This window comes from Podarcis raffonei, chromosome 6 (assembly GCF_027172205.1).
Source record: "Podarcis raffonei isolate rPodRaf1 chromosome 6, rPodRaf1.pri, whole genome shotgun sequence".
NCBI lineage: Eukaryota > Metazoa > Chordata > Lepidosauria > Squamata > Lacertidae > Podarcis > Podarcis raffonei.
This window is the reverse complement of record NC_070607.1, coordinates 24,484,596-24,509,914: the sequence shown is the minus strand read 5'-3', so window position 1 is coordinate 24,509,914 and position 25,319 is coordinate 24,484,596. Positions and strand designations below refer to the sequence as shown.

The window sequence follows — 25,319 nt, the reverse complement described above, 5'->3', positions numbered from 1 at the left end:
AGTCCATAGACCCAAAACACACAGTACAACAATAGTATATATCAACAGAATAAGCAATATAAATTCATCCCTGGTAAGGATTTGACAGGTAACAAAGAAAGGCTGTTTACCCTCTACCTTTTTGTTCATCCTAGCTTTAGAACCATTAGCTATATGCCTCTGAATACCACCAGACATTAAAAGAGTCCAAACTGAAAAACTAAACTGCATGATCGGGCTATTTGCTGATGATTTAATTATTATGATCCACCTGACCTCTTGAACACGGGAGCAGCCATACTTCAAGATCTTAACAACTTTGCAACACTAACAGGCCTGCAGGTTAACTTCTCAAAATGGGAAGCTTTATGCTTCAATGTACCACCTAAGATGCAAAAAGTATTCACACAACACACAGGCATTAGACCAGGGGTAGGCAACCTAAGGCCCGTGGGCCGGATGCGGCCAAATCGCCTTCTCAATCAGGCCCACGGACAGTCCAGGAATCAGCGTGTTTTTACACAAGTAGAATGTGTCCTTTTATTTAAAATGCATCTGTGGGTTATTTGTGGGGCATAGGAATTTGTTCATAGGATTTTTTTTTTCAAAATATAGTCCAGCCCCCCACATGATCTGAGGGACGGTGGACCGGCCCACGGCTGAAAAAGGTTGCTGACCCCTGCATTAGACTCTGTCACACAATGCTTAGCTATTTAGGAAAAATTGCAACAAGAAACCTTAGTAGACTGTATTAACAAAACAACCCCCCGTATGGCAGACAATTCTTCAAAATTTGAAAAAAAATAGAGCAACACCCATTTTACCCTCAGAAACAGTTTAGCAATGGTAAAAATGATGATCCTACCAAAACTGTGATATCTATTCCAATGACTCCCACTTTGGATCCCACTCAACCAGATATGAAGGTGGCAGAAAAAAATTAAATTTATTTTTTCCTGCAAAGGACTCAAAATAAATGCCAAACTTCTGTACCTCCCCACAGTGGAAGGAGGCTGTGGTATCCCAAAACTGAAACTATATTTTATTGCTAACCAAATAAGACATGCCATCCACTTTATTTTAGATGATACCTCAAAACAATGGGTCCAATTGGAAAGTGAACTAATCGAGGGAATTCCAACCTCCACTTTTCCCTCCTTTGTTTTTGTTTAAACCAATTCAAAAACCAAGAACTTATACACTGACCACTAATAATGAACCATATGTTGCAGATATTACTGCAAATTTATTATGCTATTTTTGTGATATACAAATGGCATGAGAATATTTGGTCTATTTATTCTTCCTATGTTTATTATTATTGTTCCTATGTTCCTTGTTTATGAAACCCAATTAAATGTTATTTAATAATAATTGTAATAATAGTTTGTTAGCTTCTAAAAGCAGAAGAGTCTTAGTTACCGAAGAGAGGATGGAAACAAGTACTTTGGACTTTGAAATAACATGCAATCAGATGTTGTAATACAGTTTGGCACTTAAATCAGCTTGGCAAACTAGCTCTAGTGTAGAAATAAGGTTATTTTATTCAAGCAAATGTTCATATAAGTAAACACTACTTGCAAATGGGAGGTAATGAGACTATTTTTATACTATAACCAGGATATACAAGGTTACCATATGGCATTTACAAAGAATATAGATATGTTTCTCCTTCTACAGGTGAGACAAGAAAGTTTAAATGTATGAGTTCAAAAGCTAACTTAACTTTTTCATGGACTTGCAGAGTGCTTCATCAAGCTTACTACATCTGCCACAGTTTTCAATATTCTTATTTGTTTATTTCATAAAATCTATACGCTGCTTGATTTTGAAAAAAACCCTCAAAGATAAATAAATAAAATACCGTACTTAAAAACATATAAAAGTTAAAATACTAAAACAGATTAAAATCACCACAACTTTCTAGGCATCTAGGTAGGCTTATCTAAACAAGAATGTTTTTAACAGGTGCTGAAAAGAGCACAGTGAAGACACCTGCTTGATATAAATAGGCAGGGAGTTCCAAAGTGTTAAGTGCTGCCACACTAAACAACTGAGTTCTTACAAATGTGGAACAGGTAGTATGTGGCACCTGTAGTAGTGCCAATTCTGCCAATCAAAGCAGTTGATTGGGCCCATGTTGGGTAAGGCAATCTCATAAGCTGCTCCCAAATTTCAAAGGGCTTTACATACTAATAGGAACACACTTAATTTGGCCCAGTAGCAAATTGGCCACCAGTGCAGAACTCTGAGTACAGATGTTATATGCTGTTAAGGCCTCACTCCTGTCAGCAGTTGTGCAGCAGCATTCTGCACTAACTGCAGCCTTCTGATCAAGTGCAAGGGAAGCCCCACACAGAGCACATTGCAGTAATCCAGTCTTGAAGTAACCAACTACAGTGGTACCTTGGGTTAAGTACTTAATTCGTTCCGGAGGTCCGTTCTTAACCTGAAACTGTTCTTAAACTGAAGCACCACTTTAGCTAATGGGGCCTCCTGCTGCTGCCCCACCGCTGGAGCACAATTTCTGTTCTCATCCTGAAGCAAAGTTCTTAACCCGAGGTACTATTTCTGGGTTAGTGGAGTCTGTAACCTGAAGCGTATGTAACCCGAGGTACCATTGTACTGTGTAAATTTCTGGGCAGAAATTATGTCACTTCATTGATATATATTAACACTTATTACGGTCCAGGCACTCAAATCTTAAATAGTAATACTATCTTCATAACAAGTCCACAATTCATTGTTTTGCATCCCACACTTGTCTGTTTAATCATACATGCACATACACAGTAAGGTATCTTACATTAGTCATACCCAGAGTAGACCCATTAAAGTCAACGGACAAGCCAATAATAATGATAATATTAATTTTATTAATAATTATACCCCACCCATTCATTTCAGTGGGTCTACTCTGAGTATGATGAACATTGGACATCACTCATAAGTTTATTATCATTTGAAATACTTATAATCAATAATGAAGCAAACATGATAAGCATTGGGCAGTGAGCAAAACACATCCCTGCTGCAACACTGTGCCAGTAATTTTGCCACTCCTGGCATATGTTGTATCTCAGTTGTAACAATGCACGCCAGCATCCAAAAAGGCGTTATCATGTTCTAAAATAATTTACTGTTACAATGCTATCCCCTTCTTAGGACCACTGTCTACAGGAAATTTGTTCCTAGACATGATGTCCTAGACACATGGACATCAGTTTTTTTGCATATCACGGTGATGCACCAGGGGGCAGGGATGGGGAATGCTTAAGGTCTTAAGTGTTTCACTTTCGAAAGATGGCTACTATTGTATTTTAACATTGGATAAAATATTGTTCATAGCATATCAATATATAATACTTCTCTTCAAACATTCCCTTATGGACTGTACCTCAAGGCAACATAGTATTGAGCAGAATATAAAATGTATAATGACATAAAAGCATTTTGAAATATAAAAAAACTGATCATTGCCCAATAGTTACGAAACTTTTGCATCAATTGCATCCAACCTTTCTCCCAGGCTTTGACAGTCTACAATAACATTTGTTATTATTTTGTTGTCAAAACTTTCTGTGTCTATAGGGGCTGTCTTCTGTTTTGTTTTGTGGTGTAATATATTGATTTGTGTCTTTAACAATGTTGTAAGTTACTTGGAGATCGTTGGATAACAAGTGACAATAAGAAAGAAAGAAAGGAGTGACACAAACATGATCTAGATACAAGTGAGTCTATCTTTTAGATCTATCACTCTGATTATACACACGTGCAACTTTGAAACCAAATGAAAAGTATTTTATAAATATCACTGCCCAAACTATTATCTTATTATCCCTGCTATGACAGCTGCCAGCCTGCATACCATATATAAATATTAGTCTTTGTTTATCCCAAGCTGCATTTTTTTCAAGCATTTAGGATATCTCCTAAGCTGAATACATCTGCCAAGTCATTCTTCAGAATATTCATAAGGGAAAATCCAGAATCACAGGTCCCCGTCCCCCCTTTGAACTCATGCATGCTTACACATTGTCTTTACATTCTGCACACACACTCCTTGTGCTTCTGCAACTTTCTCTTTGGGAAATCTTGCCCTGGGCAATTTAGATAAAGGAAATTACAGGAAAAAATCCAGTGCTACCTGAGCTTTATGAAGGCTAACTAACAAGTGCCCATAAGGCAATGCACATGCCTCTTTAAAGAACCCAGGTGACAGTGCTTCCCGTATCCAAAGAAAAGTATAGTTGTCTTTGTTTTCTGAATAAAAGGGAGCCTTTGGAGCAAACTTCAGTAGCATCCAGGGGGGAGAAATGGGGTGTCCATCTGAACACTAACAGCACTGCAAAGTTTAATTCCCTTCTCAGCTGAACCTTAGTGTTTCCATCTTTTAAGTAGGACTTCTTTAAATACTGTTTTAAAGTTCTGGCAGAAGTTCAGCAATTAGTACTATCTTACTGTCACATTTTGTGCAGTGCAATGGCAAGGAATTCAAAGCTTCAGCCCCCCAGACTGACCCAACTTGGCAGCTGCTGTCACAGTAACCAACACAGTGCATGTGAAGATATTCTGGCACTCTCAAATGCTATGTAAACACCAATTATAATATTATGTTCTCCTATAAGCTAATCTCTCAGATGTTTGAACGCAGCCAAGGGTCTGGTTGGTGTGCCACTAGATATCATGGGCTACAACTTCCAGCACCCACGACCCTTGTCTGCGCCGGCCGGGACTGATGGGTGTCAGGAGCCCAACAACATCTGGTACCTATCCCAGATAAGAAACACAGCATCATTAAGATAAGTCAAGCTGGGGGGGGGCTGTTGCACAGCACCTATTTTGCAGGTCTACCTGCGGCAACAGGTGTGCCACCGGACCCTCGATACCTGTGCAACAGGTGCAATGTGCAGCAGGTGTGCCATTTCTAACCATCCCCGAGAAAGGAAGAGCCACATGCTTCCCCGGGTTGAAACCCTCCAGGTAAAAGGTTGTCAAGGTAACAAAGAGGGCACAGAAAGACTTCGGAGCCCCTGGGCAAAGCAACAGGGATCAAGGCACAGTGCGGCTCTGATTCGGTCGATATGGAATAGTTTCTGAATGTTCACTAAAAATGCCACGCCTACGGAGCCTCTGCAAGGCTCCTTCTGGAGTCTCTCTTTGTTTCCCACCCCCTCTCGACCTTAAATCACCCCCTCGACTACCGGGGGCCACTTTATTCACCCCAACCCTTCTTTTTATCCTGTCGGCGGAGGAGACAGCCGGGATCTTACTCTCTCGGCTGCCCCCTAAACACACCCCACACCCAAAGCCCCCGGCCCCCCATGACTCGCCACCGACTGACCCGTGCAGGGCGGCCGCCTTCCTCCGCTTGCTGAGCAGGCAGAGGACCGCGCAGGCGGCGGCGGTGGCGCCGGCCATGGTGGAGTAGCGCGCGGTGAAGAACTTGCTGTAGGCGGCCATGGCGGCGGCGGAGGCGACGGCGAGCGCAGCCCGAGAAGCAGCAGCGGCAGCGGCTGACCGGGGAAGAGGCTCGCCGCAGCGCGGAGGATGCCGGGGGAAAGAAAGAGGCGGCGCCTGTCAGCTGAGGGGTAAGGCCGCAGCGGCTGAGGCTGAGGCCCTGCCCTCGCTCTCACTCCTCTCCAGGCCCGCCTCAGGCCCGACTCCTCCTCACACCACCTTGGTTGGTTGGAGGGGAGCGAGAGGCGCCCGGCCTGGTTAAGCGCAACGACGGCAAGCGGCCTCTGAGGGAATAAGAGCGCTTGCGCTGGGGCCTGGCTAGTCAAGCTCGGTCGCCGCTACTCAGGCCGTTATAGACGCGTCGTGTGCTGTACGAAGGGTGTTAGTTTTTTACACACCCCCCCCATTATTTTAGTGAAGTGGGTTCTTTTTTTTAGTGAAGCGGATTCTCTCCACGCAACGGCGGAGAACCCCATTGTTTTGTGTGTGGTTTTTTTACTACAACTCCCGGCAGACCCAGCGAGAATGGCCAGCGGTGGGGCATGACGGGAGTTGTAGTCGCAACAGCTGGAAGACTTTCAAGTTATCCACCTTCCCAGGGTTTATGGTGCGAGGTTGGAACTTCAGAGCGGGCGCCCGCCGTTATGGGCGAGGAAAATGCCCATAGTTGTGTGACAGGTGGGTTTGTGTGTATGGCATCTTTACCATGTGTCTTTACACTTGCACCTTCCTGTGGCATTCCTATGAAGACAAATACTGTACAGTACTGTAGTTGTTATCTCCCATTTGGAAAGCTGTATATGTATCCTGTTTCCCCCCTCCCACCCGAGACACATTATACCTACAGCTTACAGTTGCACAACAAGACAGGCTCATTTAAGGTTAAATAAGAGATTCAACTTGTTCTACAGGTTTCTCCTCTTTCTTCATGTTTGCAGTCTTGCAAAATGAATAACTGGGCTAGTTAGTCTTTCTTGTTTAGCAAGAAAGGCAGTTCCAAGGCTCCCAAGAATTTGAAGGGTAACTGTAGTTGCTTAAGCCCCCACTCATTTCATTTTATTTCACTTTTAATTTGTACCCCACCTTTCTATATTGCTATAAACAAGGCAGTTGAGAAGCTGAAAAAACAACAAAATATACAACAAAGATCACACATCTTATAACAATACAAATAGGTCAAAATTGAAAATGTGACATTAAAATAAGCAATTTATATCAAATTAGGTAATATGCAGATCATGGCCACTGGTCCCATCACCTCCTGGCAAATAGAAGGGGAAGAAATGGAGGCAGTAAGAGAGTTTACTTTCTTGGGCTCCATGATCACTGCAGATGGTGACAGCAGTCACGAAATTAAAAGACGCCTGCTTCTTGGGAGAAAAGCAATGACAAACCTAGACAGCATCTTAAAAAGTAGAGACATCACCTTGCCAACAAAGGTCCATATAGTAAAAGCTATGGTTTTCCCAGTAGTGATGTATGGAAGTGAGAGCTGGACCATAAAGAAGGCTTATCGCCGAAGAATTGATGCTTTTGAATTATGGTGCTGGAGGAGACTCTTGAGAGTCCCATGGACTGCAAGAAGATCAAACGTATCCATTCTTAAGGAAATCAGCCCTGAGTGCTCACTGGAAGGACAGATCGTGAAGCTGAGGCTCCAATACTTTGGCCACCTCATGAGAAGAGAAGACTCCCTGGAAAAGACCCTGATGTTGGGAAAGATGGAGGGCACAAGGAGAAGGGGACGACAGAGGATGAGATGGTTGGATGGTGTTCTTGAAGCTACCAGCATGAGTTTGATCAAACTGCGGGAGGCAGTGGAGGACAGAAGTGCCTGGCGTGCTCTGGTCCATGGGGTCATGAAGAGTCGGACACGACTGAACAACTAAACAACAACAAAGGTAATATGCAATAATCCATAAGAATATAATAGCACACAATAATATTAACTCTAAGAATATCAGCAAATAATAATTAAACAGAAAATCACTCCCAACAGTTTCAGTGAACCATTACTAAACTATGAGCAATAAAAATAACAGCAAAGTCACAATACGTAAAATATCACAATACATTTAAAAATCATGTTAAAATACCATACTGAGTAACAAGATAACTTACAAAATAATTTTAATTTTTTAAAAAATCTGAACTCCCCAGCCACTTCTGCTGCTCTTAAACATGGCTTGGGAGAGGCTGTTGCTCAGTTAGTCTCAGTTAAGAGTGTGGGAGGCTCTTTTTCCCTTCTTCACACTAACTGAGGGAGCTGGCAGGATGCTAGGACGGTTGTAACTGTTAAAGTGAGACAGTAGCAAGCTGCTATGACTAGTCACATCTCCCAGCCTCTCTTGGATTGTTGTGCTATTTGGTTTTTGTTGTTGGCTTTAATGCAAGTCGCTTTGAGTTGTCTTGTAAGAAAAGGAACTATGCAATAAAATAATGCCTCCTTTTTTAGAACTGTAGTCCTTAAAGGGCCAGCCCTCTAGCTGCAGACAGGGCCTTCTGCCATGTGGTATAGTAGTTAAGAGCGGTAGACTCGTAATCTGGTGAACTGGGTTTGGGGCCCGCTCCTCCACATGCAGCTGCTGGGTGACCTTGGGCCAGTCACACTTCTCTGAAGTCTCTCAGCCTCACTCACCTCACAGAATGTTGTAGGCGAGGAAGGGAAAGGAGATTGTTACCCGTTAGACTCCTTAGGGTAGTGATAAAGCGGGATATCAAATCCAAACTCTTCTTACTCTTCTTCTTCTTCTTCTTCTTCTTCTTCTTCTTCTTCTTCTTCTTCTTCCAGGCATCCTGGAAAGTGGACTCAATGAAATCTGATTCAGGGGGCTAATGCCTGCTAGCTTCCCTTAACAGATGTCTTCTAAAAGTCTGGTAGTTGTTTTTCTCTTTGACATCTGATGGGAGGGCGTTCCACAGGGCGGGTACCACTACCGAGAAGGCCCTCTGCCTGGCTCCCTGTAACTTGGCTTCTCGCAGCAGGGGAACCGCCAGAAGGCCCTCAGCACTGGACCTCCGTGTCCGGGCAGAACAATGGGGGTGGAGACACTCCTTCAGGTATACTGAACTAAGGCTGTTTAGGGCTTTAAAGGTCATGAGTTCATGAGCAAAAAAGATGGCTGAGTTTTTCAACTACCTAAAACAGCTCTTCAGGATGATAACATGGATGCAGTGCTGGAAGAGAAGCAAATGTATTCAGTGCCAGCAATGCCAATAAAAGGAATTAACTACAGTATTTACTCCCAGCTCCTGCCAACCTAGCAGTTTGGAAGCACGTCAAAGTGCAAGTAGATAAATAGGGACTGCTCCAGTGGGAAGGGAAACCGCATTTCCATGTGCTGCTCTGGTTTCGCCAGAAGCCTCTTCGTTATTCTGGCCACATGACCTGGAAAAACTGTCTTTGGAAGCGGACAAGCATGGGCTCCCTCGGCCTGTAAAGCGAGATGAGCACCACAACCCCAGAGTCGTCTGCGACTGGACTTAATTGTCAGGGGTGTTTTATCTTTACCTATCATTAGTTTTCGATCACAACCTCTTCATCAATAAAGCCAGAGATCTGCCTTTATTTTAGCCAGTGAAAGATGGAAAAGTAATTAAGTATTGTACACCCAAGAATCCAAGACTTGGTAGTGTGAAAGTTGATTAACATTTCCTGCATGAATCAAACATTTCTGTTTACAGCATATTTTCTTCATACTTAGGTTGCTCAAGACTTTCTTCCATAGACATAATTGTTAGGAGTTGTCCATCTTTCGTGTTTTGACTTGCCGCTTAAATATTCTTTTTATTACAGAAACTTCAGAGTGTTAATTGAGCTATAGATTTGTGTCTATTGTTTAGAGTGTATTCAAGCCCCAAGGCAAGATTTAAGCACCATTTTTGCAATGTCACCATTTTAGAAAACAGGCATTGTCGCATTCACTATTCTAGCTACTGCAAGTTGAGTAAAGTTATGGGAAATGTCCTTGGGGGCAAAAAAAATGAAGTTACACACGCCTGCTTTTCAGGGCCACACACAACCAACTTCACATTTCCTTACCCTGTGTGGGTTTTTTTTAGAAAAATAAGATGAAACTATGGCTTGAGACCTTCCTAACTAGGAAGGGAAGCTTCTTAATCACATTCCCTTGCAAGTGATAAGGAAGCATGATTTGCCATTGCATCTGAATGCATCTGTGCTTTTGCAATACTGTCTATGATTTAATCACACACATGCTATCAGATTATAGCCGAGGTTGGGCGTTCCATTTACCTGTGTGTAAAGAAATGTGCAAATGAGTGTGAGCGCATGCTGCCAAGCTTTGCTCCCTCTGGGGCATTGCCCTTCATCTTGTAATATTGAGGATGTAGTTCTGAAGAATGGCAAGTTCTCTACTCATGGAGGCTTCTCACATCATTTAGAGCTTTGCACAAGATTTGACCTGAAACTGGTAGAGGGCAGTAAACATAACCAAAGGCAATGTGCCAGAGGAGGCAGGATATTATTATTATATTACTTTATACTGTGTTTTTTCTATATTTATGTGATAAATAAATAAAAGAGATGCAGGACTCTGAGTAAAGGAGACTGAAGCAGAAAAGGTGGCGCGGAGGGGGGGCAATCAAGGAAAGTGAGAACCAGGATTATCCTTACTACTGGAAAAGTGTTGACTTCCTGCAAGGGTCCCTAACCCCTGTGGGCCTGTGGGTGCATTTTGAAATTTGTCATGGGCACCACAAAATACCCATTTAGCAGAAGAAAAACTGAAGACCCCCTGAACAACAAAGCAATGGAAAAATTCAAGCAAATTCCCAAAATAAATGAGCTTTAAAAAACCACATTTACAAATAAAAATTGGGTGGGATAGGAGGTCTTGGTGGGTATCATGAGAAAGTCTTTGTGCCATGCTTGGGATCCCAGGATTTCCACATGAAGCCTCCAGAAAGGGGAGGTAATGCTCATTTGGAACCCAGTAATGCTAGAGTGAGCCATAACCTGCTGAGGAAGGAGACGCTCCCAGCAAATTAAGGTCAAGCCATCTGTAGGCGGTCTGCTATTGCAAAAAAGAACATGCTTTTGTGTGGGCAGAGCTTGAGACAGAAAACGTGCAGCACATCATGTGGGGACTTGTAGTACAGTTTTATAACATCTAAGTTGTAACGATGCTGATACCGTATTGGGGGACATGGTAACAAATGAATGTTGTTGTGTGTTTTTTTAAAAAAATAATTTTTATTGAATGATTTTATGTTACAAAAAAACAATACAACCATACCGCCACTAAATATAATTAAGAAATAAAAATTACATACATCAATATTTAGTTTGTTATTTGCTATTTACCGTCTTATTTCCTCCCAAACATATCATACAAAAACACACATATATGCAGACACCCCCCCCACAAAATGATAATAATGAAAGTAATTTTTCCCCTTTTATCTTCCAAAATCTTTTCTTCAACTTTGACTTCCTGTCAAGTCCCTTAGCATATATTTTATCTTACAATCGAATGTACACAAAACAATAAACCTTTCTATATAATTTTTCCCATACATTCTGAAAATATAATAAATCCTTAATTGTTGTCCACCTCCTTTTAGTTCCTTTATCACTCGAATGCTAGCACGGAGTCAAAACTATTATTGTATTTTTGAACATATCTTCTATAACCATCCCATTTTCCCACAAATTTTTGCTTTGAGTTTCCTCTGACTTTGCTAGTCAATTGAGCCATCTCCACCAATTCCTGTAATTTGATTTGCCAGTCTGTTATTTTTGGAGCCTAGTGATCTTTCCATCCCTTGGCCACAAGTATATGAGCTGCTGCGGTTGCCTACAAGAATACCTCTCTTAGTTTTTTTGGGATCTCTTTATCTAAAATACTTAATAGAAATGCCTCCGGTTTTTAAGTAAAAGTTATCCCCATAATCTTTTTTAATTCATCGTATATTTACCCCCCCCCATCTTAATCTTTTCACACGTCCACCACATGTGGATCATGTCACCATTATTTCCTCCACATCTCCAACAAGCATTCACCAAATTTTTATACATTCTTGATAATCTGGAAGGAGTGAGGTACCACCTATGAGCCATTTTCATCATGTTCTCTCTTATATTATAGCTGGCTGTAAATTTCAAATTTACTTCCATAAGTTTTCCCAATCTTTTAGCATAATTGGACGGCCCACATCTTGGGCCTGCAACAAATTAATGTTAATGATCTTAAATTTATTTCCCCTTTCTGATAATTGCCATTCCCGTTTACATATGCATGTTTAACCTGGCCTGTGCAGTATTGCTCCCTCCCAGTGTGTCTAGGAGACCTGTATGAAACTTGCATTTCTGCTAAACTGACATAGCATTCTGCAGTTAGCCTGAGGTCCTGCTCCCCTTTCATGTGAACAAGCCTTCTGACAGGTTTCCCACAGGGAGCATATTAATTTTGTCTTCTGATTCATCCCTGGAGTCGGTTCAAGATGTTGGTAGTGCTTTGTAAGAGTTACATCTGTATCTCTTGGTCTTTGAGTAATAACACTCGTGGGAGAATAATTTTTAGTGAGTGGAAAGGGTTTAAAAGCCAGGCAAATAGAAGTGGGGTAAAGAATATTAGAATCATCCATGAAGTACAATAAGAAAATATAGAAAATTCAAGAGGAGGGACATGCCATGAGCATCAGGGAAGGCACAAAGTTTTAGCTGCCAGCTTCATTTTGGAAGTTGAGGCGAGGGTGAGTCAAGCTCCATAAGATAATTATGGCAGGCAAGTATTTTGCTGCAGGAGACACCTCTTCATTCCTAATTCTTATGCACATGGAGAAAATGGCCTTCATGCACACAATTTTCAGAAGTCTTCCATATCTTCCCTTTGTAGGGCATCCTTTAGGAAAGGAGGATGAGCACTATGCAAACCCATGTTTTACATCTCATAATTTTTTTCCTATCACCAACCAGCTCAATGGGTTGTTGTTTTTTACACGCTGACCTGGTGTACACTGAGAGATTGGTGTAAATAAATAATCCATTTTAACCATGCTAAACAATTTGGATTCCCTTCTCTCCCCTATTCCAACATGCCCATCTGGAAATGACTGTTGCATTGCACCAAGGCAACATGGAAGGGATAGAAACAGGTTACATTGCAGAAGGCTGACATCCAGCAAGGGTCGAAATAAGGAAGACATTATATAAGAGCGACTGTGGTCGTTGGACCAACAGTGGTCCACGAGTATCATTCAGGTGGTCCACAGTATGCTTGTAAAAATACAGTTAAAAACCATACAGCATCTAGCACAGTGCATTAAAATTGCTACAATGGGCAGAAAAAATCCACCAAGACCCTTAGCATTTTTCAGGTGGTCCATGGAGTAGCAAGTTTGGGAAGCACTGTGTTAGTGCTTCATAATGTATTGTGAAGTTTAAATGTTGGGTGTATGGGGTGTTAGGGGAGTGGTAGTACTGTTGGGATACTGCCAGGGAGATAAAGTCCATCTGAGCCCCCAAGCTCGGTGCCGGACGATTCATCGACCTCCCGTAGTCACGCAGTACCAGCAATTTAGCGACACGAAGCCTCAAGAAAAGATAGCCACATTCTTGGACTTGTGCACACTCTTTCAGCAGAATTCACACAGCAAAAGTTGCACAGCATGAGAGCATATTTACAGTTTATTTGGCGTTGGTCAGAACAAAGAAAACATGACCGTCTGCTCCGACTGCTCAGGCAAAACAGCAGAAAATGAAAGGAACAGACAACATAAACATCCTGTGAGACAGGAAACGCGCAGGCTGTTATACAAACATCCTGCTCCCTTTTAAGGTGGAACGGAAATATCCTAACAAGTACCTCTGATGTGGGACACGTTGTGCTCCTTCTGGGGTAGTTTGTCCACCTTTGGTCCCCGCGCTGCAATCACCTCTCACCTGTGGATCTTAGAAGCTGTCAGCATGAGACAGCGACCATAACTTGGGAAATGGCTTCGACTGGCTGACTAAACCAGGTGAGGGTAGCAGACGGGTCTCAAATCTTTGGTGAGCCATGAATTTGCCCTGCAGACAAAGACAGGCTCTGGTGGATTGAGCGAATGAGACCAATAGTGAGTCCAACAGTCAAGAAAGCGGTTAGTGCAAGTGCTGTAGAGGGGCAGATGGGACTCATCAACCTGGAGAAGAGAAAGAAAACTCTGATCCTAAACCTCTGTTGCCTTGTGGGATATATTTGAGAGAAGAAAGGGCTAAGGAGTAAACCCTACACAAATCTGGAGTAGAGTCCCTAAGATGGTTGGATGGTACCTTGTATGCCTCCTTCTGGCAACTCCTGCAGCCAAGCTGGTGCCAAACGTATTGCTCTGCTTTGGGACCACTTCAGTGAGGCCGAAGGGGAAGGGTCTTGTCATCTGGGCAGCCCAGGACCACCATACACACTGCATAGCAGTGGTGTGCAGTCAGTGGGCTAGGGGGACTGGACTAGTCCCCTAAATGTTTCCAGTAAATTAGAGTCTTAAAGACTGGTGCCTCCTTCCTAAATCCTGGGAAGCTTCTGCCCAGCTTAGGGAGGGAGGCATGATGCTCCAACAGGATCCAAGAGCCCTTCCGCCACATTCCCAAAGCCCACCCAACTTTGGGAAGAAGGTACCAGGGCTCCAGCATCCTGTCAGAAGTCTTGTGCCTCCTTCCCAAAGCCCGGGATGCTTCTGCCCAGATTAGGGAGGGAGGCACAATGCTCACATGTGGGACGCTGGGCCCCTCCCAAGCTGGCGCCTCTGGCCCTAAATGTTTCCCTACAAAAGAATTCACCACACACCGCTGCTGCACAGGCTTGTGCCCCAGGGAGGTCACTATGGTGCTGGGAACACAGCAGTTCAACTTCACCCCCAGAGGCGCACTCCATTGTCTTTCAAGACAGACAGAAGCCAACAGCCAAATGTTGGACAGCCAGATTCAATGAAAGCATTTCCTATCTTCTTGTTGATATTACATTCCCTCATTGAACAGAGAAAGGAAGGGATAATGGATCACATTTAGTCTCACACCACATGGTATGTATGTAATAGCAAAATAAAACAATGAAAGAAACCTAGCATTCAAATACATACTGTTCACTAGGGGAAAGTGCTATCTTCATGCCTTTGCTTCAAGGCATACGGTATTGTGTCATTTCCAGTCAGCGTAGGAGGAATTTTTCCAGCTTTTTCCCCACAGCATAATGAGTCTCAAAGGCACGCCGTTCACACCCCGGCATCTGCACCTAATTTAGTTTCCTTCTATGCCTAAGAGCCGGTGTGGAATTTGGAGCAGGGCAGAATTTCTTCATGTATGCAAAGGTGTTTTGAACCCAGTAGCTGCTTGGTTTGAACATTATTGACATGCCTTAGAAGAATTGAGAGTGGTATTGGGAGAGGTTTCACTTTCCATGGTGTGCTGTGGGCCATGTCTTTCATCCCACTGTTTGTTTGTTTTTTAATTAAATATTTATTAGCATTTTCAAGAATTAAACAAGAGCAAAAAATAAACAAAACAAAAGAAAGATACAAAAATACATAACAAAATTAAACAACAAAAAAAGAAAAAATAGAAAAGAAACACATAAAATTATTCATACTTATTGTTCTTGACCTTATTTCTCAGACCTCCTCACACCTCCCCTTCTTGTATTCCAATTTAAATTATCAGTTCAGCAAGTCCTTAACTTATTTCTTTACCTTAATTTATACATTTATTATAACATACCATTATTTTACTTTGCTTCTTTTTTTCCATTTCCTCCATTTATTTTTTACAATCTTATTTTCGATTAATTTAAAAAAGAAGAAACCAATTTTACCTTATTAAAAACACACATCAATACTTATACCTCATTAATTGTTCTTAAACCTTTTTCCTAAAGTCGACCAAAATTTCCCTTCCACGATTTACCCAATTTCCTTACCACTAATTAAAAATAAAAAGAAAAACAAATTATCCTTATGTACCCTTTGGATTCCCAACCTCCACCCGCCCTTTTTCCCGGTTCCAGTCCCCAACCAATGTCCATCAGTCTTTATGTTATTTATTTAGCCTGGAGACCTCACGTCCGAGGCCCTTTTATCTCTCTCAGTTCCTTTCTGCCGGTCTCTTTGATGGTCCTTAATGTTAAACCCCAAATCTCGGAGGGGCTCCGGCCCAGCAGAATCCTTGTTGCTTCCAGCCAGTCTTCCATACTTGAACGCAAAGCCTATGGGGGGCTCCAACTCTTGTTTCAAATTTCTTACAGATCCATATGTCCCCAAGGCTCCAGCTTTCACCTTCCGCAGATTTATAATCTCCCATTCAGACCAGGCTTTCCACATCCAATTTTTATTGTCCTTTTTTATCATCATGTCAGGCCTCATATTGTAACTCTCCTTTAACTCCTGCACATCTCCTGCTTCTCCTTCATTTTCTTCAAAGACAGCACCTTGCTCCATCATTTCTGCACTTTCAGTTTCATTTACTTGTTCAGTTAAGTAGGCTTCCTGTTTCAAGTCCTTATCAGGCTCAAAACTGTTGTTCACTGTCCAGTGTAGTAGTGATATCTTTGTAGACATAACATTGTATTCATCTTTCAAGTTTCCCAAGAGAGCGAGTGTTCTATCCAGTTCTGCTTGAAATTTGCGTACTCCAGCCATTTTTATAATGTAGTATCCCTATTACCCCTCTAGGGGGATTTTAGTTCCTTAATATTCCTTTCAGCTCAAAACCAAAAGTCCAGTTAATTTGTATCAGCCCTCGTTATTTTCAAATAAAACAACAAAAACAGCAGAAACAATGTTCTCTTTTTCCAGCTGGCAACTAGCTGACTCGCAGCTCTCTTGACAGCTGTCAAAATCTTCCATGCAACAGACTTTCTCTTAGGACGTTCCCGGGTCTCGGGGGGGGGGTGAAATTTCAGTCCCCAAATTCTTTTTATCCTCCAGTAAATCCTTATAGTGTCAAAACCGTGAAATCAAGATCTTTTCACTCAAAAACAGGTTCTCTCGACCTTAGTTGCCCAGTCCTTTGCTTTAAATTGTTTACAAAGAGGGGGGGTGACTTCCTTTTTAGCCCCTTCCCGCTCGTTCCAAATCCAGAATTAAATTTTTTAACGTTCCAATCTCCGTATTACTCACGGGTTTATATTTTAGAGTCCAGTCGGTCTTGGAAGAAGTTGGCGCTCTCTGTCTATGGCTTGCGGCTTCACTCCGTAGGCGAGGGAGTACTCTCAGCACCACGCCTCACCCTGCCTCCGTTCCGAAGCCTTTAAAAAGGCTCCGGCGCGGATTGGGGGGGCGCAAATGGTGCCCGCCGAGTCTCTGTGTTCACAGGCATCCGCGCCTGTGATTTTAAGGGTCCCCGCTTCGCCGCAGCGGCCAGACCCAGACGCTACGGAGCCGATTCCCTCCGGAGCTCGGAGGGAATCCGCCATTAAACAATGGCGCCAACCCGGAAGTCCCATCCCACTGTTACCTCTGATCAAAGTTGTTACTATTTTAAACAACCCAAATCCTCTTTATAAGAGGCAGCATTGGACTGTGTACACACAATGAGCAGGGTTTTCAAAGTGCCTCTGGGTCTGAAAAACTGTTGTCTTCTCTCCAGCCCATGTTGTCTTGATTCACTGAAAGATACCACAGTATTAGCAGATTTTTCTCACCTATTAATACATTAGCAAAGTCTATCTATAAAGCCAGAGTTCTTTTGCCTACTTTCCCCCCTAAATGCATCTCTTACCCTTTATTTCCCTGTCCTCTTGTATTTGGGGAATGATGCTGGCGGTTCAGATAAGAACAGTAGAAACAGTGGCCCACGCTTCCTATTCCTATAAATGTCAGACTTTTTATTAATGTATATTAATTAGACAGCACCAGCATGGTGTTTTACATAATTTTTATTACTGTATATCAATTAGACAGCACCAGCATGGTGTTTTACATAATTTTTATTACTGTATATCAATTAGACAGCACCAGCATGGTGTTTTACAGAATTTCGTAAACCAAAACACAGACAGCTCCCAAGGAGCTTAGCTTCTAAAATATGATATTTATTTTTAAAAAGGATGCCCCAAACAGGGAGGATTCCAAGCCTGTAGAGGAGGTGGGAAGACAAGCTGGCAGAAAAAATATGCAAAAATAAAAGTGAGGAATTAATAAAATCCCACAGCAGGGGCGGGGAGGGGGGAGAGAGAATAAAATACTATGTTGTGCTGGTGGAGACTCGTTTCACAACATAGTTTTCTAATTTTGTATCTGAGATAGCTGCGCTGCTGGCACACTTGCAAAGACATTCCATTTAACTTAGCAGGCCTGGTATCAAGGCAAATTTATTTGTGATTAATGCCCTAAGAAGGGACACTCATACACTGTTCCGGTCTTGTACACTTCCTGTAGACTTCAGTTAAGAGAAGGTAGTCCCTCGGAGAAGATGGCATTTGTAGTCCTGGAGGGCAGGACTACAAATCCCATCTTCCCTGACCATTGGCCATTACAGGCTGGGGCTGATTGGGGTTAGTGTCATAGGCTGGCCAAGTCAGGGCAGTGCAGATGGAGGACTGGCCGAGCACCCAGGGGAAATCTCCAGTGGGATGTGGGGACCTCTACACAGAGTGGGGCAGTCTGTTAGTGAGGATCCTGCAGGGCGGGTAGCTCCTGCAGCCTGCTCTCTTGCCTTATCCACCCCTATGAATAAAGCTGCAAGCCCCACCTCGCTTTCCATCCCCACCTACCTCTCCAGGGCTGTTGGAGCATCTTTCGGACACTCCCGAGATGCAATCAGATACTGGGAGTAGGATGGATGTTTCACCAGTCTCAGCCACCCCTCAGGAAGCAGAAGCACTAGGAGAAGCCAAAAGAGAAGGGAACAGAGGGTTCTACCTACTGTTAGTTATGTACTGAAGTTCTCACCCTGGGCCAGCAGGGGGATACTGTAGATAGTTATGCAAATAAGGGATATAAAGTGACGTTCAGTGATTGGATAGTTTTAGAAAATTGTTACAGTTACTTTGTACTGGAGCTCTATATAAGCAGGCTGACTGAACCCTTCAGTTCAGTTCTGTTCTGGCCTGTGAATAAACAAGAGCTGTTTGAAGAATTGCTGTGTTGTCTGATATGTTCACTCACAACTTAACACTGGCGACGAAGGTGGGATCGATGGACATCAGAGCACAGCCAGATGCGGGCACATTCAGAGCTGAATCACTGAGTTGAATCACTGAGCGAAATCACAGAGCAGAACCAATTCAGAGCTGACTGTTCTGGCTAGAGCACGGTGTTCCATCCATCGCCTCCACATCAGCATCGGAACCATGGCTTCACTCGTGCCTTTACCGCCGTTTACCCCAGCCTCTCACTACCAGGGAGAGACTACCAGGGAAACGACATTCCCGTGGTAGGTGTTGGCCAGTTCCGGATCGCCTTCAAGGATTTTTCGGGCCTGCTCTGACTGGTGGTTGTCGAAGGTCAGCGGCCAAGCCTCCTAGGGCTAGACTGGTTTGATGCCCTCTGCCTGGAAGTCAACGGCATCAATTGCATCTCTAACGCAGAGACTGAGGGTCTGGTCAAAGACTTTGCCGAGGTTTTTGGCGGCCGAATACTTGTTCGTGCAACACATCACCCCTCATGCGGCCACAGGTCAGAGTCCTGCCGAACTGCTTATGGGCTGCCGCCTCAGGTCCCCGCTCGACCGGCTGCACCCAGACTTTGCCGTGGCTGAACCCCCAGGCTGTGCCAACGTGCCATGATCATTTGTTCCAGGAAACCAGGTCTTTGCCCGGAACTTTGTGGGAGACATGCCTTGGGTACCAGCCACAGTAGTGGGAGTCACTGGACCTCGCTCGTACCAGGTGGCACTCAAAGACGGACGCTTGTGGCGCCGGCACATAGACCAGCTTAGGAACAGGGTTGGGGACTTGGACACAACCATGGTGCCCCCAACTGCGCTCGTGGCTCCGGAACAGACACTTACAGATGGTGAGGCTCCACCTACACCTCTCTCGCAAACTGCGGGCATGGAGCCGAACCAAGCCACTTCAGAGGGTCTGCCAGACTTCCCACAGACTCAGACCACTGCCATGCCTGACATTCCACCAACTCCACTTGCGGAGGTTCCACCCACAGCAGCGGATTCAGGGGACTTGGTCTCAGCCTCAGCAAGAATTGGGCGGCCCCCTGGACTTGGCTACTGGTCTGGCAGAGTTTCCAAGAGCCAGCTTGGTGTAGTGGTTAAGAGCGGTGGACTCGTAATCTGGTGAACCGGGTTCGATTCCCCGCTCCTCCACATGCAGCTGCTGGGTGACCTTGGGCCAGTCACACTTCTGTGAAGCCTCTCAGCCCCACTCACCTCACAGAGTGTTTGTTGTGGGGGAGGAAGGGAAAAGGAGAATGTTAGCCGCTTTGAGACTCCTTCGGGTAGTGATAAAGCGGGATATCAAATCCAAACTCTTCTTCTTCTTCTTCCAAGCGCCCAACTTATTTAAAGGACTATGTTGTTGGACGTGTAACACTGTTGGTCTAATGGAAGTATGTAACTGATATGCTTTTGTGCCTAATTGAACCATTACGTGTAGTGCTGTATATGAGGAAACCATTACGATTGTAACTAACGCCTTATCTCGGTGGGGAGGGGTGTTATGTACTGAAGTTCTCACCCTGGGCCAGCAGGGGGATACTGTAGATAGTTATGCAAATAAGGGATCTGTGAAGAAAGCTGCAAGCCCCACCTCGCTTTCCATCCCCCACCTACCTCTCCAGGGCTGTTGGAGCATCTTTCGGACACTCCCGGGATGCAATCAGATACTGGGAGTAGTTCTGCTTACCCAGGATGGATGTTTCACCAGTCTCAGCCACCCCTCAGGAAGCAGAAGCACTAGGAGAAGCCAAAAGAGAAGGGAACAGAGGGTTCTACCTACTGTTAGTTATGTACTGAAGTTCTCACCCTGGGCCAGCAGGGGGATACTGTAGATAGTTATGCAAATAAGGGATCTAAAGTGACGTTCAGTGATTGGATAGTTTTAGAAAATTGTTACAGTTACGTTGTACTGGAGCTCTATATAAGCAGGTTGACTGAACCCTTCAGTTCAGATCTGTTCTGGCCTGTGAATAAACAAGAGCTGTTTGAAGAATCGCTGTGTTGTCTGATATGTTCACTCACAACTTAACACCTACTAAGCATGATGAAAGGTTGTGGAGACGCTTGCTGAACCACGATGAGCCTGTCTAATTCCTAAAAAGAGGATAGCAAAGGGGTGTGACTATGTTGAATCAAGGTCTCATCCTTTGGCAGTTACAACACCTGCCTTTTTGATAGATGTATTTAGGACTGACCATGTGTATTGCATGAAGTGCCTTCGGCAGCCTGCATGTGTACCACAGTAATCTATATACATTAAACATTGGTTTATAGTAATCTATAAACATCAAAGGATCTTCAGCAAGTGGGAGCCAGGACAGTCAGAGCCTGACAAACATCTAGTTGGCTATCCATGCCAGTTATGCCATCTAATCTTAAAAAGCTGTTGTGAAATTGTTGCACAGAGAGGCAGGCCAAGGCTAGTGCTTCAAATGCAGATTTGGAGAAGAAAAATACAAGAGACCAGCAGATCCAAGCGTGAAAGACTTGCAAAGTGGTACACTGCAAAATGTGTGCTGCACTTTAAGAACAGAAAAGCTTATATTTGCATTAGCAGAAAATGATCCTTGGAGGAAACTTCACCCACCCACCGCCAAAAACCCCCAAATGTCCAGTTTAGAAGAGCAGACCCTCCAAGTGGCCCTATTTTCCAGGGATGTCCCTGATTTAGAGAAGCCATCCCAGTTTCTGATTTGATCCCAGAATGTCCCCCTTTACCTTAGGATGTCCCTATTTTCATTGGAGAAATGTTGAAGGGTATGGAGTTGTCCAACTGCTGAGCCGTCTGAAGGGAAGGTTTTAAAAAAATGTTTCATTGTGTTTTTATATATGTTGGAAGCTGCCCAGAGTAGCTGGGGCAACCCTGTAAGATGTGTGGGGTATAAATAGTAAAATTATCATTATGGAATGGGCATCATCCCTATTTTCATTGGAGAAATGCTGGAGTGTATGGAAGAGAGATACTCCTTAGCACTGCAGCAGGGAAACAACAACTTATATTCCCCATCTGCATCTGCTACAATCTGAATGGTCAGCCTCCCTGACTGATGCTACTTGTATTAACTGTGGTTTGGCCCTCACTCATCCGGTGCTGAGTATACTACAGTTTGCCATGTGTCCTGGCTCACAGCCTATGTGGAAGTGTTTTCCCAGCAGTGGCAATGGGTAGGCATGTGCCAGTTTACTAACAAATGGTGACAGGGCTCCTCCCAGCCATTCTCACTGCATGTCTGAAGCAGCACAGTGCTACTTGAGGCTACACTGTGCTTTCTTAACCTGTGTCCCTCCAAACTGTTGAGTAAAGGGGCTTGTTGATCTAATGGGAAACATTTCTCACCACATTTCATTCTGACCATCCTTCCTAGGGTCATGGGCCAGTGGTGGGTGGGGCCAGGGGCAAAAGTGGGTGGAGCAACAAGTGTTGATATTATTATTTATTTAATATATCACGCCTTTCTCACAAGTTGGGATTCAAGGGGGCTTGCAACATTTAAAACTTCTCCCCATAGGAACTTAGGTGGACCCAGTGATCATCATCTGCGGCCCTTCTTCATATGTCTCCCCCATGAGAGGTCCATAGGGTGACAACACGAGAATGGGTCTTTTCTGTGGTGGCTCCGCAGAGATGCTTGCCTGGTGCCTTCATTGCATATCTTTAGACATTATTCTTTAACCAGGCCTTTGGCTGATTAACATTCTATGTCCTCTTAAATGTCTTTGTGGGAGAATGCTTTTTTTAAAAATGTATTTTGTGTTCTCATTTTGTATTTTTATGTTGGGAACTGCCCTGTAGTCTTCAGATGAAGGGCAGTATAATAATAATAATAATAATAATAATAATAATAATTATTATTATTATTATTATTATTATTCAAGGCTTTAAGGAGAAATAGTCACCATCTATTACCCAATGATCTCACTGCCCTTTCTACATTTGAGTGCATGGCTTAGAACTGTCTGTTTTGTTTAGGTACCTGTTTAGACTGCTTAAGGGACGCGGGTGGTGCTGTGGTCTAAACCACTGAGCCTTGGGCTTGCCAATCAAAAGGTCGGTGGTTCGAATCTGCGATGGGGTGAGCTCTCATTGCTCGGTCCCAGCTCCTGTCAACCTAGCAGTTCGAAAGCACTCCAAAAAGTGCAAGTAGATTAATAGGTACCGCTCTGGCGGGAAGGTATACGGCGTTTCCATGTGCTGCTCTGGTGTTGGTGTTCCGTTGCGCCAGAAGTGGCTTAGTCATGCTGGCCACATGACCTGGAAAAACTGTCTGCGGACCGGACAAACACCGGCTCCCTCTGCCTGTAAAGCGAGATGAGCGCCGCAACCCCAGAGTCGTTCGCGACTGGACTTAACTGTCAGGGGTCCCTTTATCTTTACCTTTAGACTGCTTATATTAATTGATACCTTCACTTCAGGATTGATGGAACATTCTTCCTGTTAACATCAGCTAGTACTGTGGAAGTTGGAAGAGGAGGAGCAGACAGAGGGTGAAGAAAAAGCTGTGAGTGTAGGGGGACCTTTCCCCCATCCTCTGGTCCCCCTGGGAAACTCAGCTGCACTTGGAAATGGGTATGGAGAATGCAGCTGAATGGAATACAGCTGAGGGCAGTACCATCCATCCTGGGCCTGCCAGGAGAGGCTGAGAGGATGTGTCAGAAGGAAAACGAATTGATATTGGTTTATAGATGTTAGTAACTTTGTATTATTGTAACATTTTTATATGCAGATGTGTATTTTTGTAATATTTTGTTTAAGTTGTCTGTTGTTGCTTCTGTTTTTATACACCACTTAGAAATGTTTTTTAAAAAGTAAGGTTTGTTTTACTTTCTTTTTGTTATATTTGCAGATAAAAAATGCGGGTGGTATGCAATGAATTTTTACTCACAGTAAGTTCATTGAAATTAATTAACATGACAAAGTTGGGTCCAGAAATTTAAATGGGTCTACTCTGAATATCTGGGAATAAGTCTACTGACTTCAATGGGTCATGTATATATAGTCAACTAAATTTTGTTCGGAGTATAAATGTAACAGCAAAGACTTATGCATGTCTACTCAGAAGTAAGACCCATTAAGGAAGTTCCTAACAGCAATCTATATACATTTAGCTGGGAGTATGCCCTATTAGTTAAATTTTCAGTACTTATATGCCGTCTCTCAGAACTAACCCTCCTAAATAGCTCAAAACATATTGAAAACACATCCATTAAAATTAGTGGGGTACATCTCCAAATAAATATGCATAGGATGCTCATCAACAACCACCAGGGAGCTGCAGGAAATCATAGCTGATGGCAATTATTTCAAAAACCATTTAATTCCCACTTAGTGTCACTAGATGGCACCAGAAGACTTGATTTTTAAATAGTTCACCAGAGCTGTTTTTTAGAATGGGAACGTATAAGAAGGCCTTACCCTCTGTGTTTCGTGTGAGTGTTGAGCATGTCTCCTGGCTGAAGCAGAAGCATTCAGAGATGCAACAGACAGCCTCTTCTGTGCCCAGCCGAATCTCATTATTTTGCTAGCGAGCAGGGCTGGCCCAAAACATTTTGCTGTCTGAGTAAGAGGACAAGATGGTGCCCCCTTCCACAGTACGCACAGAAGCTGATGAAACCTTCAGCACCAGCGAAGGGACAGCATCTTCCACGGCACCTGGGGGCAGCAGCCTAGCTATAAGGGAGCACCTGCAGCTCTGTCCATCAGCAAAGTGCTATGGTCATCATCTGCCTCACTGTCTAATGGTAGGGCCAGCCCTGCTAGAGATGACCTAGGGTTTCAGAATGCAAACTTTCAGGGTTTCCATTCACATCCAAACAAGACATTACAGCTACAGGGATATGTCTTAGACGCAGAGTGCGGGTTGTGCCAAACAGTGGCACATAGTGGGGGCTTGGGTTTCATGGGGAAAGACAGTGGATTTTAGGGCAAGGAAGGAACCTCCCTCCTCAAGCTGCCTAGAGGGGACATGTGGGCTGTGTAGAAACCAGACAACGAAAGCCCAATACTTCTTCCAAAGGAATTATGGGAACTGTAGTTGACCCATAACAGGCCTACAATTCCCAGCATTCTCTGGGGGAAGTGATGTGCTTTAAATGTATGCTGTGCACGCAGCCTTAAATAAATGGATACAAAAGTAGGCTGCTGCTGCTCCCCTTTCCCATAGGCCTTTGCCCAGCACTGCCCTACCAAGCTGGGCTTGCTTTTAGTCTTGGAGCCCTGCTAGGAAAAACGTGACTATGAGAGAGAGCTGCTTGGGAAAAGCAGTGAGCAAGGCTCCCTCCTCCCTCCTCCACTTCAACTTTTAAAAACTACATACATTGGTTTGGCTTCTACGTGACAACAACCCAGAGCTCAAGGCCGTTTACTCTGCATCCAGCCCACTCCCACCACTGATTGGGAAAGCGATGTACACACCTTAGCAACAATCTATATCTATCCTGTATCTGTCCAGCCATTTCTTATGAAATTCTGCGTTTGGATGAGTTTTCCTGAATTGGGGGGGGGGGTACACAACCTAGCTGCCTGTAATGTTTACAGAGCCATATCATGTATATGCCACCATAAGGTTTGGACTTTTATTCGAGGCTGAACTTTAGCACCTATATTTCTCATTTAAATACCTTTGTGTGAAATATTTTTTCTTATTTGCGTGGCTTTACATAGCTTAACAGCAACCTTACATTTCAGCACAATGTCGTCATGCTATCCATTCAGTGTGTTTTCCTTCCTGTCCGTCCCAGAAGTGTTTACCAGAACAATCTGTTGTTAGCTAAGTGC

At 43.7% G+C, this 25,319-nt stretch overlaps 2 protein-coding genes across 3 annotated transcripts in view; one reads left to right on the top strand and one right to left on the bottom strand.

Annotated features, from left to right (window-relative positions):
- ABCD3 (ATP binding cassette subfamily D member 3) overlaps positions 1 to 5,447 on the bottom strand; it is a 44,744-nt gene extending 39,297 nt beyond the window's left edge. For both annotated transcript variants that reach the window (XM_053391686.1, XM_053391685.1), the window contains exon 1: positions 5,324 to 5,447. In XM_053391686.1, coding sequence (XP_053247661.1) covers positions 5,324 to 5,442 — 119 coding nt within the window. In that variant the 5' untranslated portion in view covers positions 5,443 to 5,447. The remainder of the gene's footprint in view (positions 1 to 5,323) is intronic.
- Positions 5,448 to 5,478: 31 nt separating this feature from the next.
- Positions 5,479 to 25,319, top strand: part of ARHGAP29 (Rho GTPase activating protein 29) — a 109,896-nt gene continuing 90,055 nt past the window's right edge. Inside the window, exon 1 of the mRNA XM_053391682.1 lies at positions 5,479 to 5,570. The gene's annotated coding sequence lies outside the window, so the exon portion shown is untranslated. The remainder of the gene's footprint in view (positions 5,571 to 25,319) is intronic.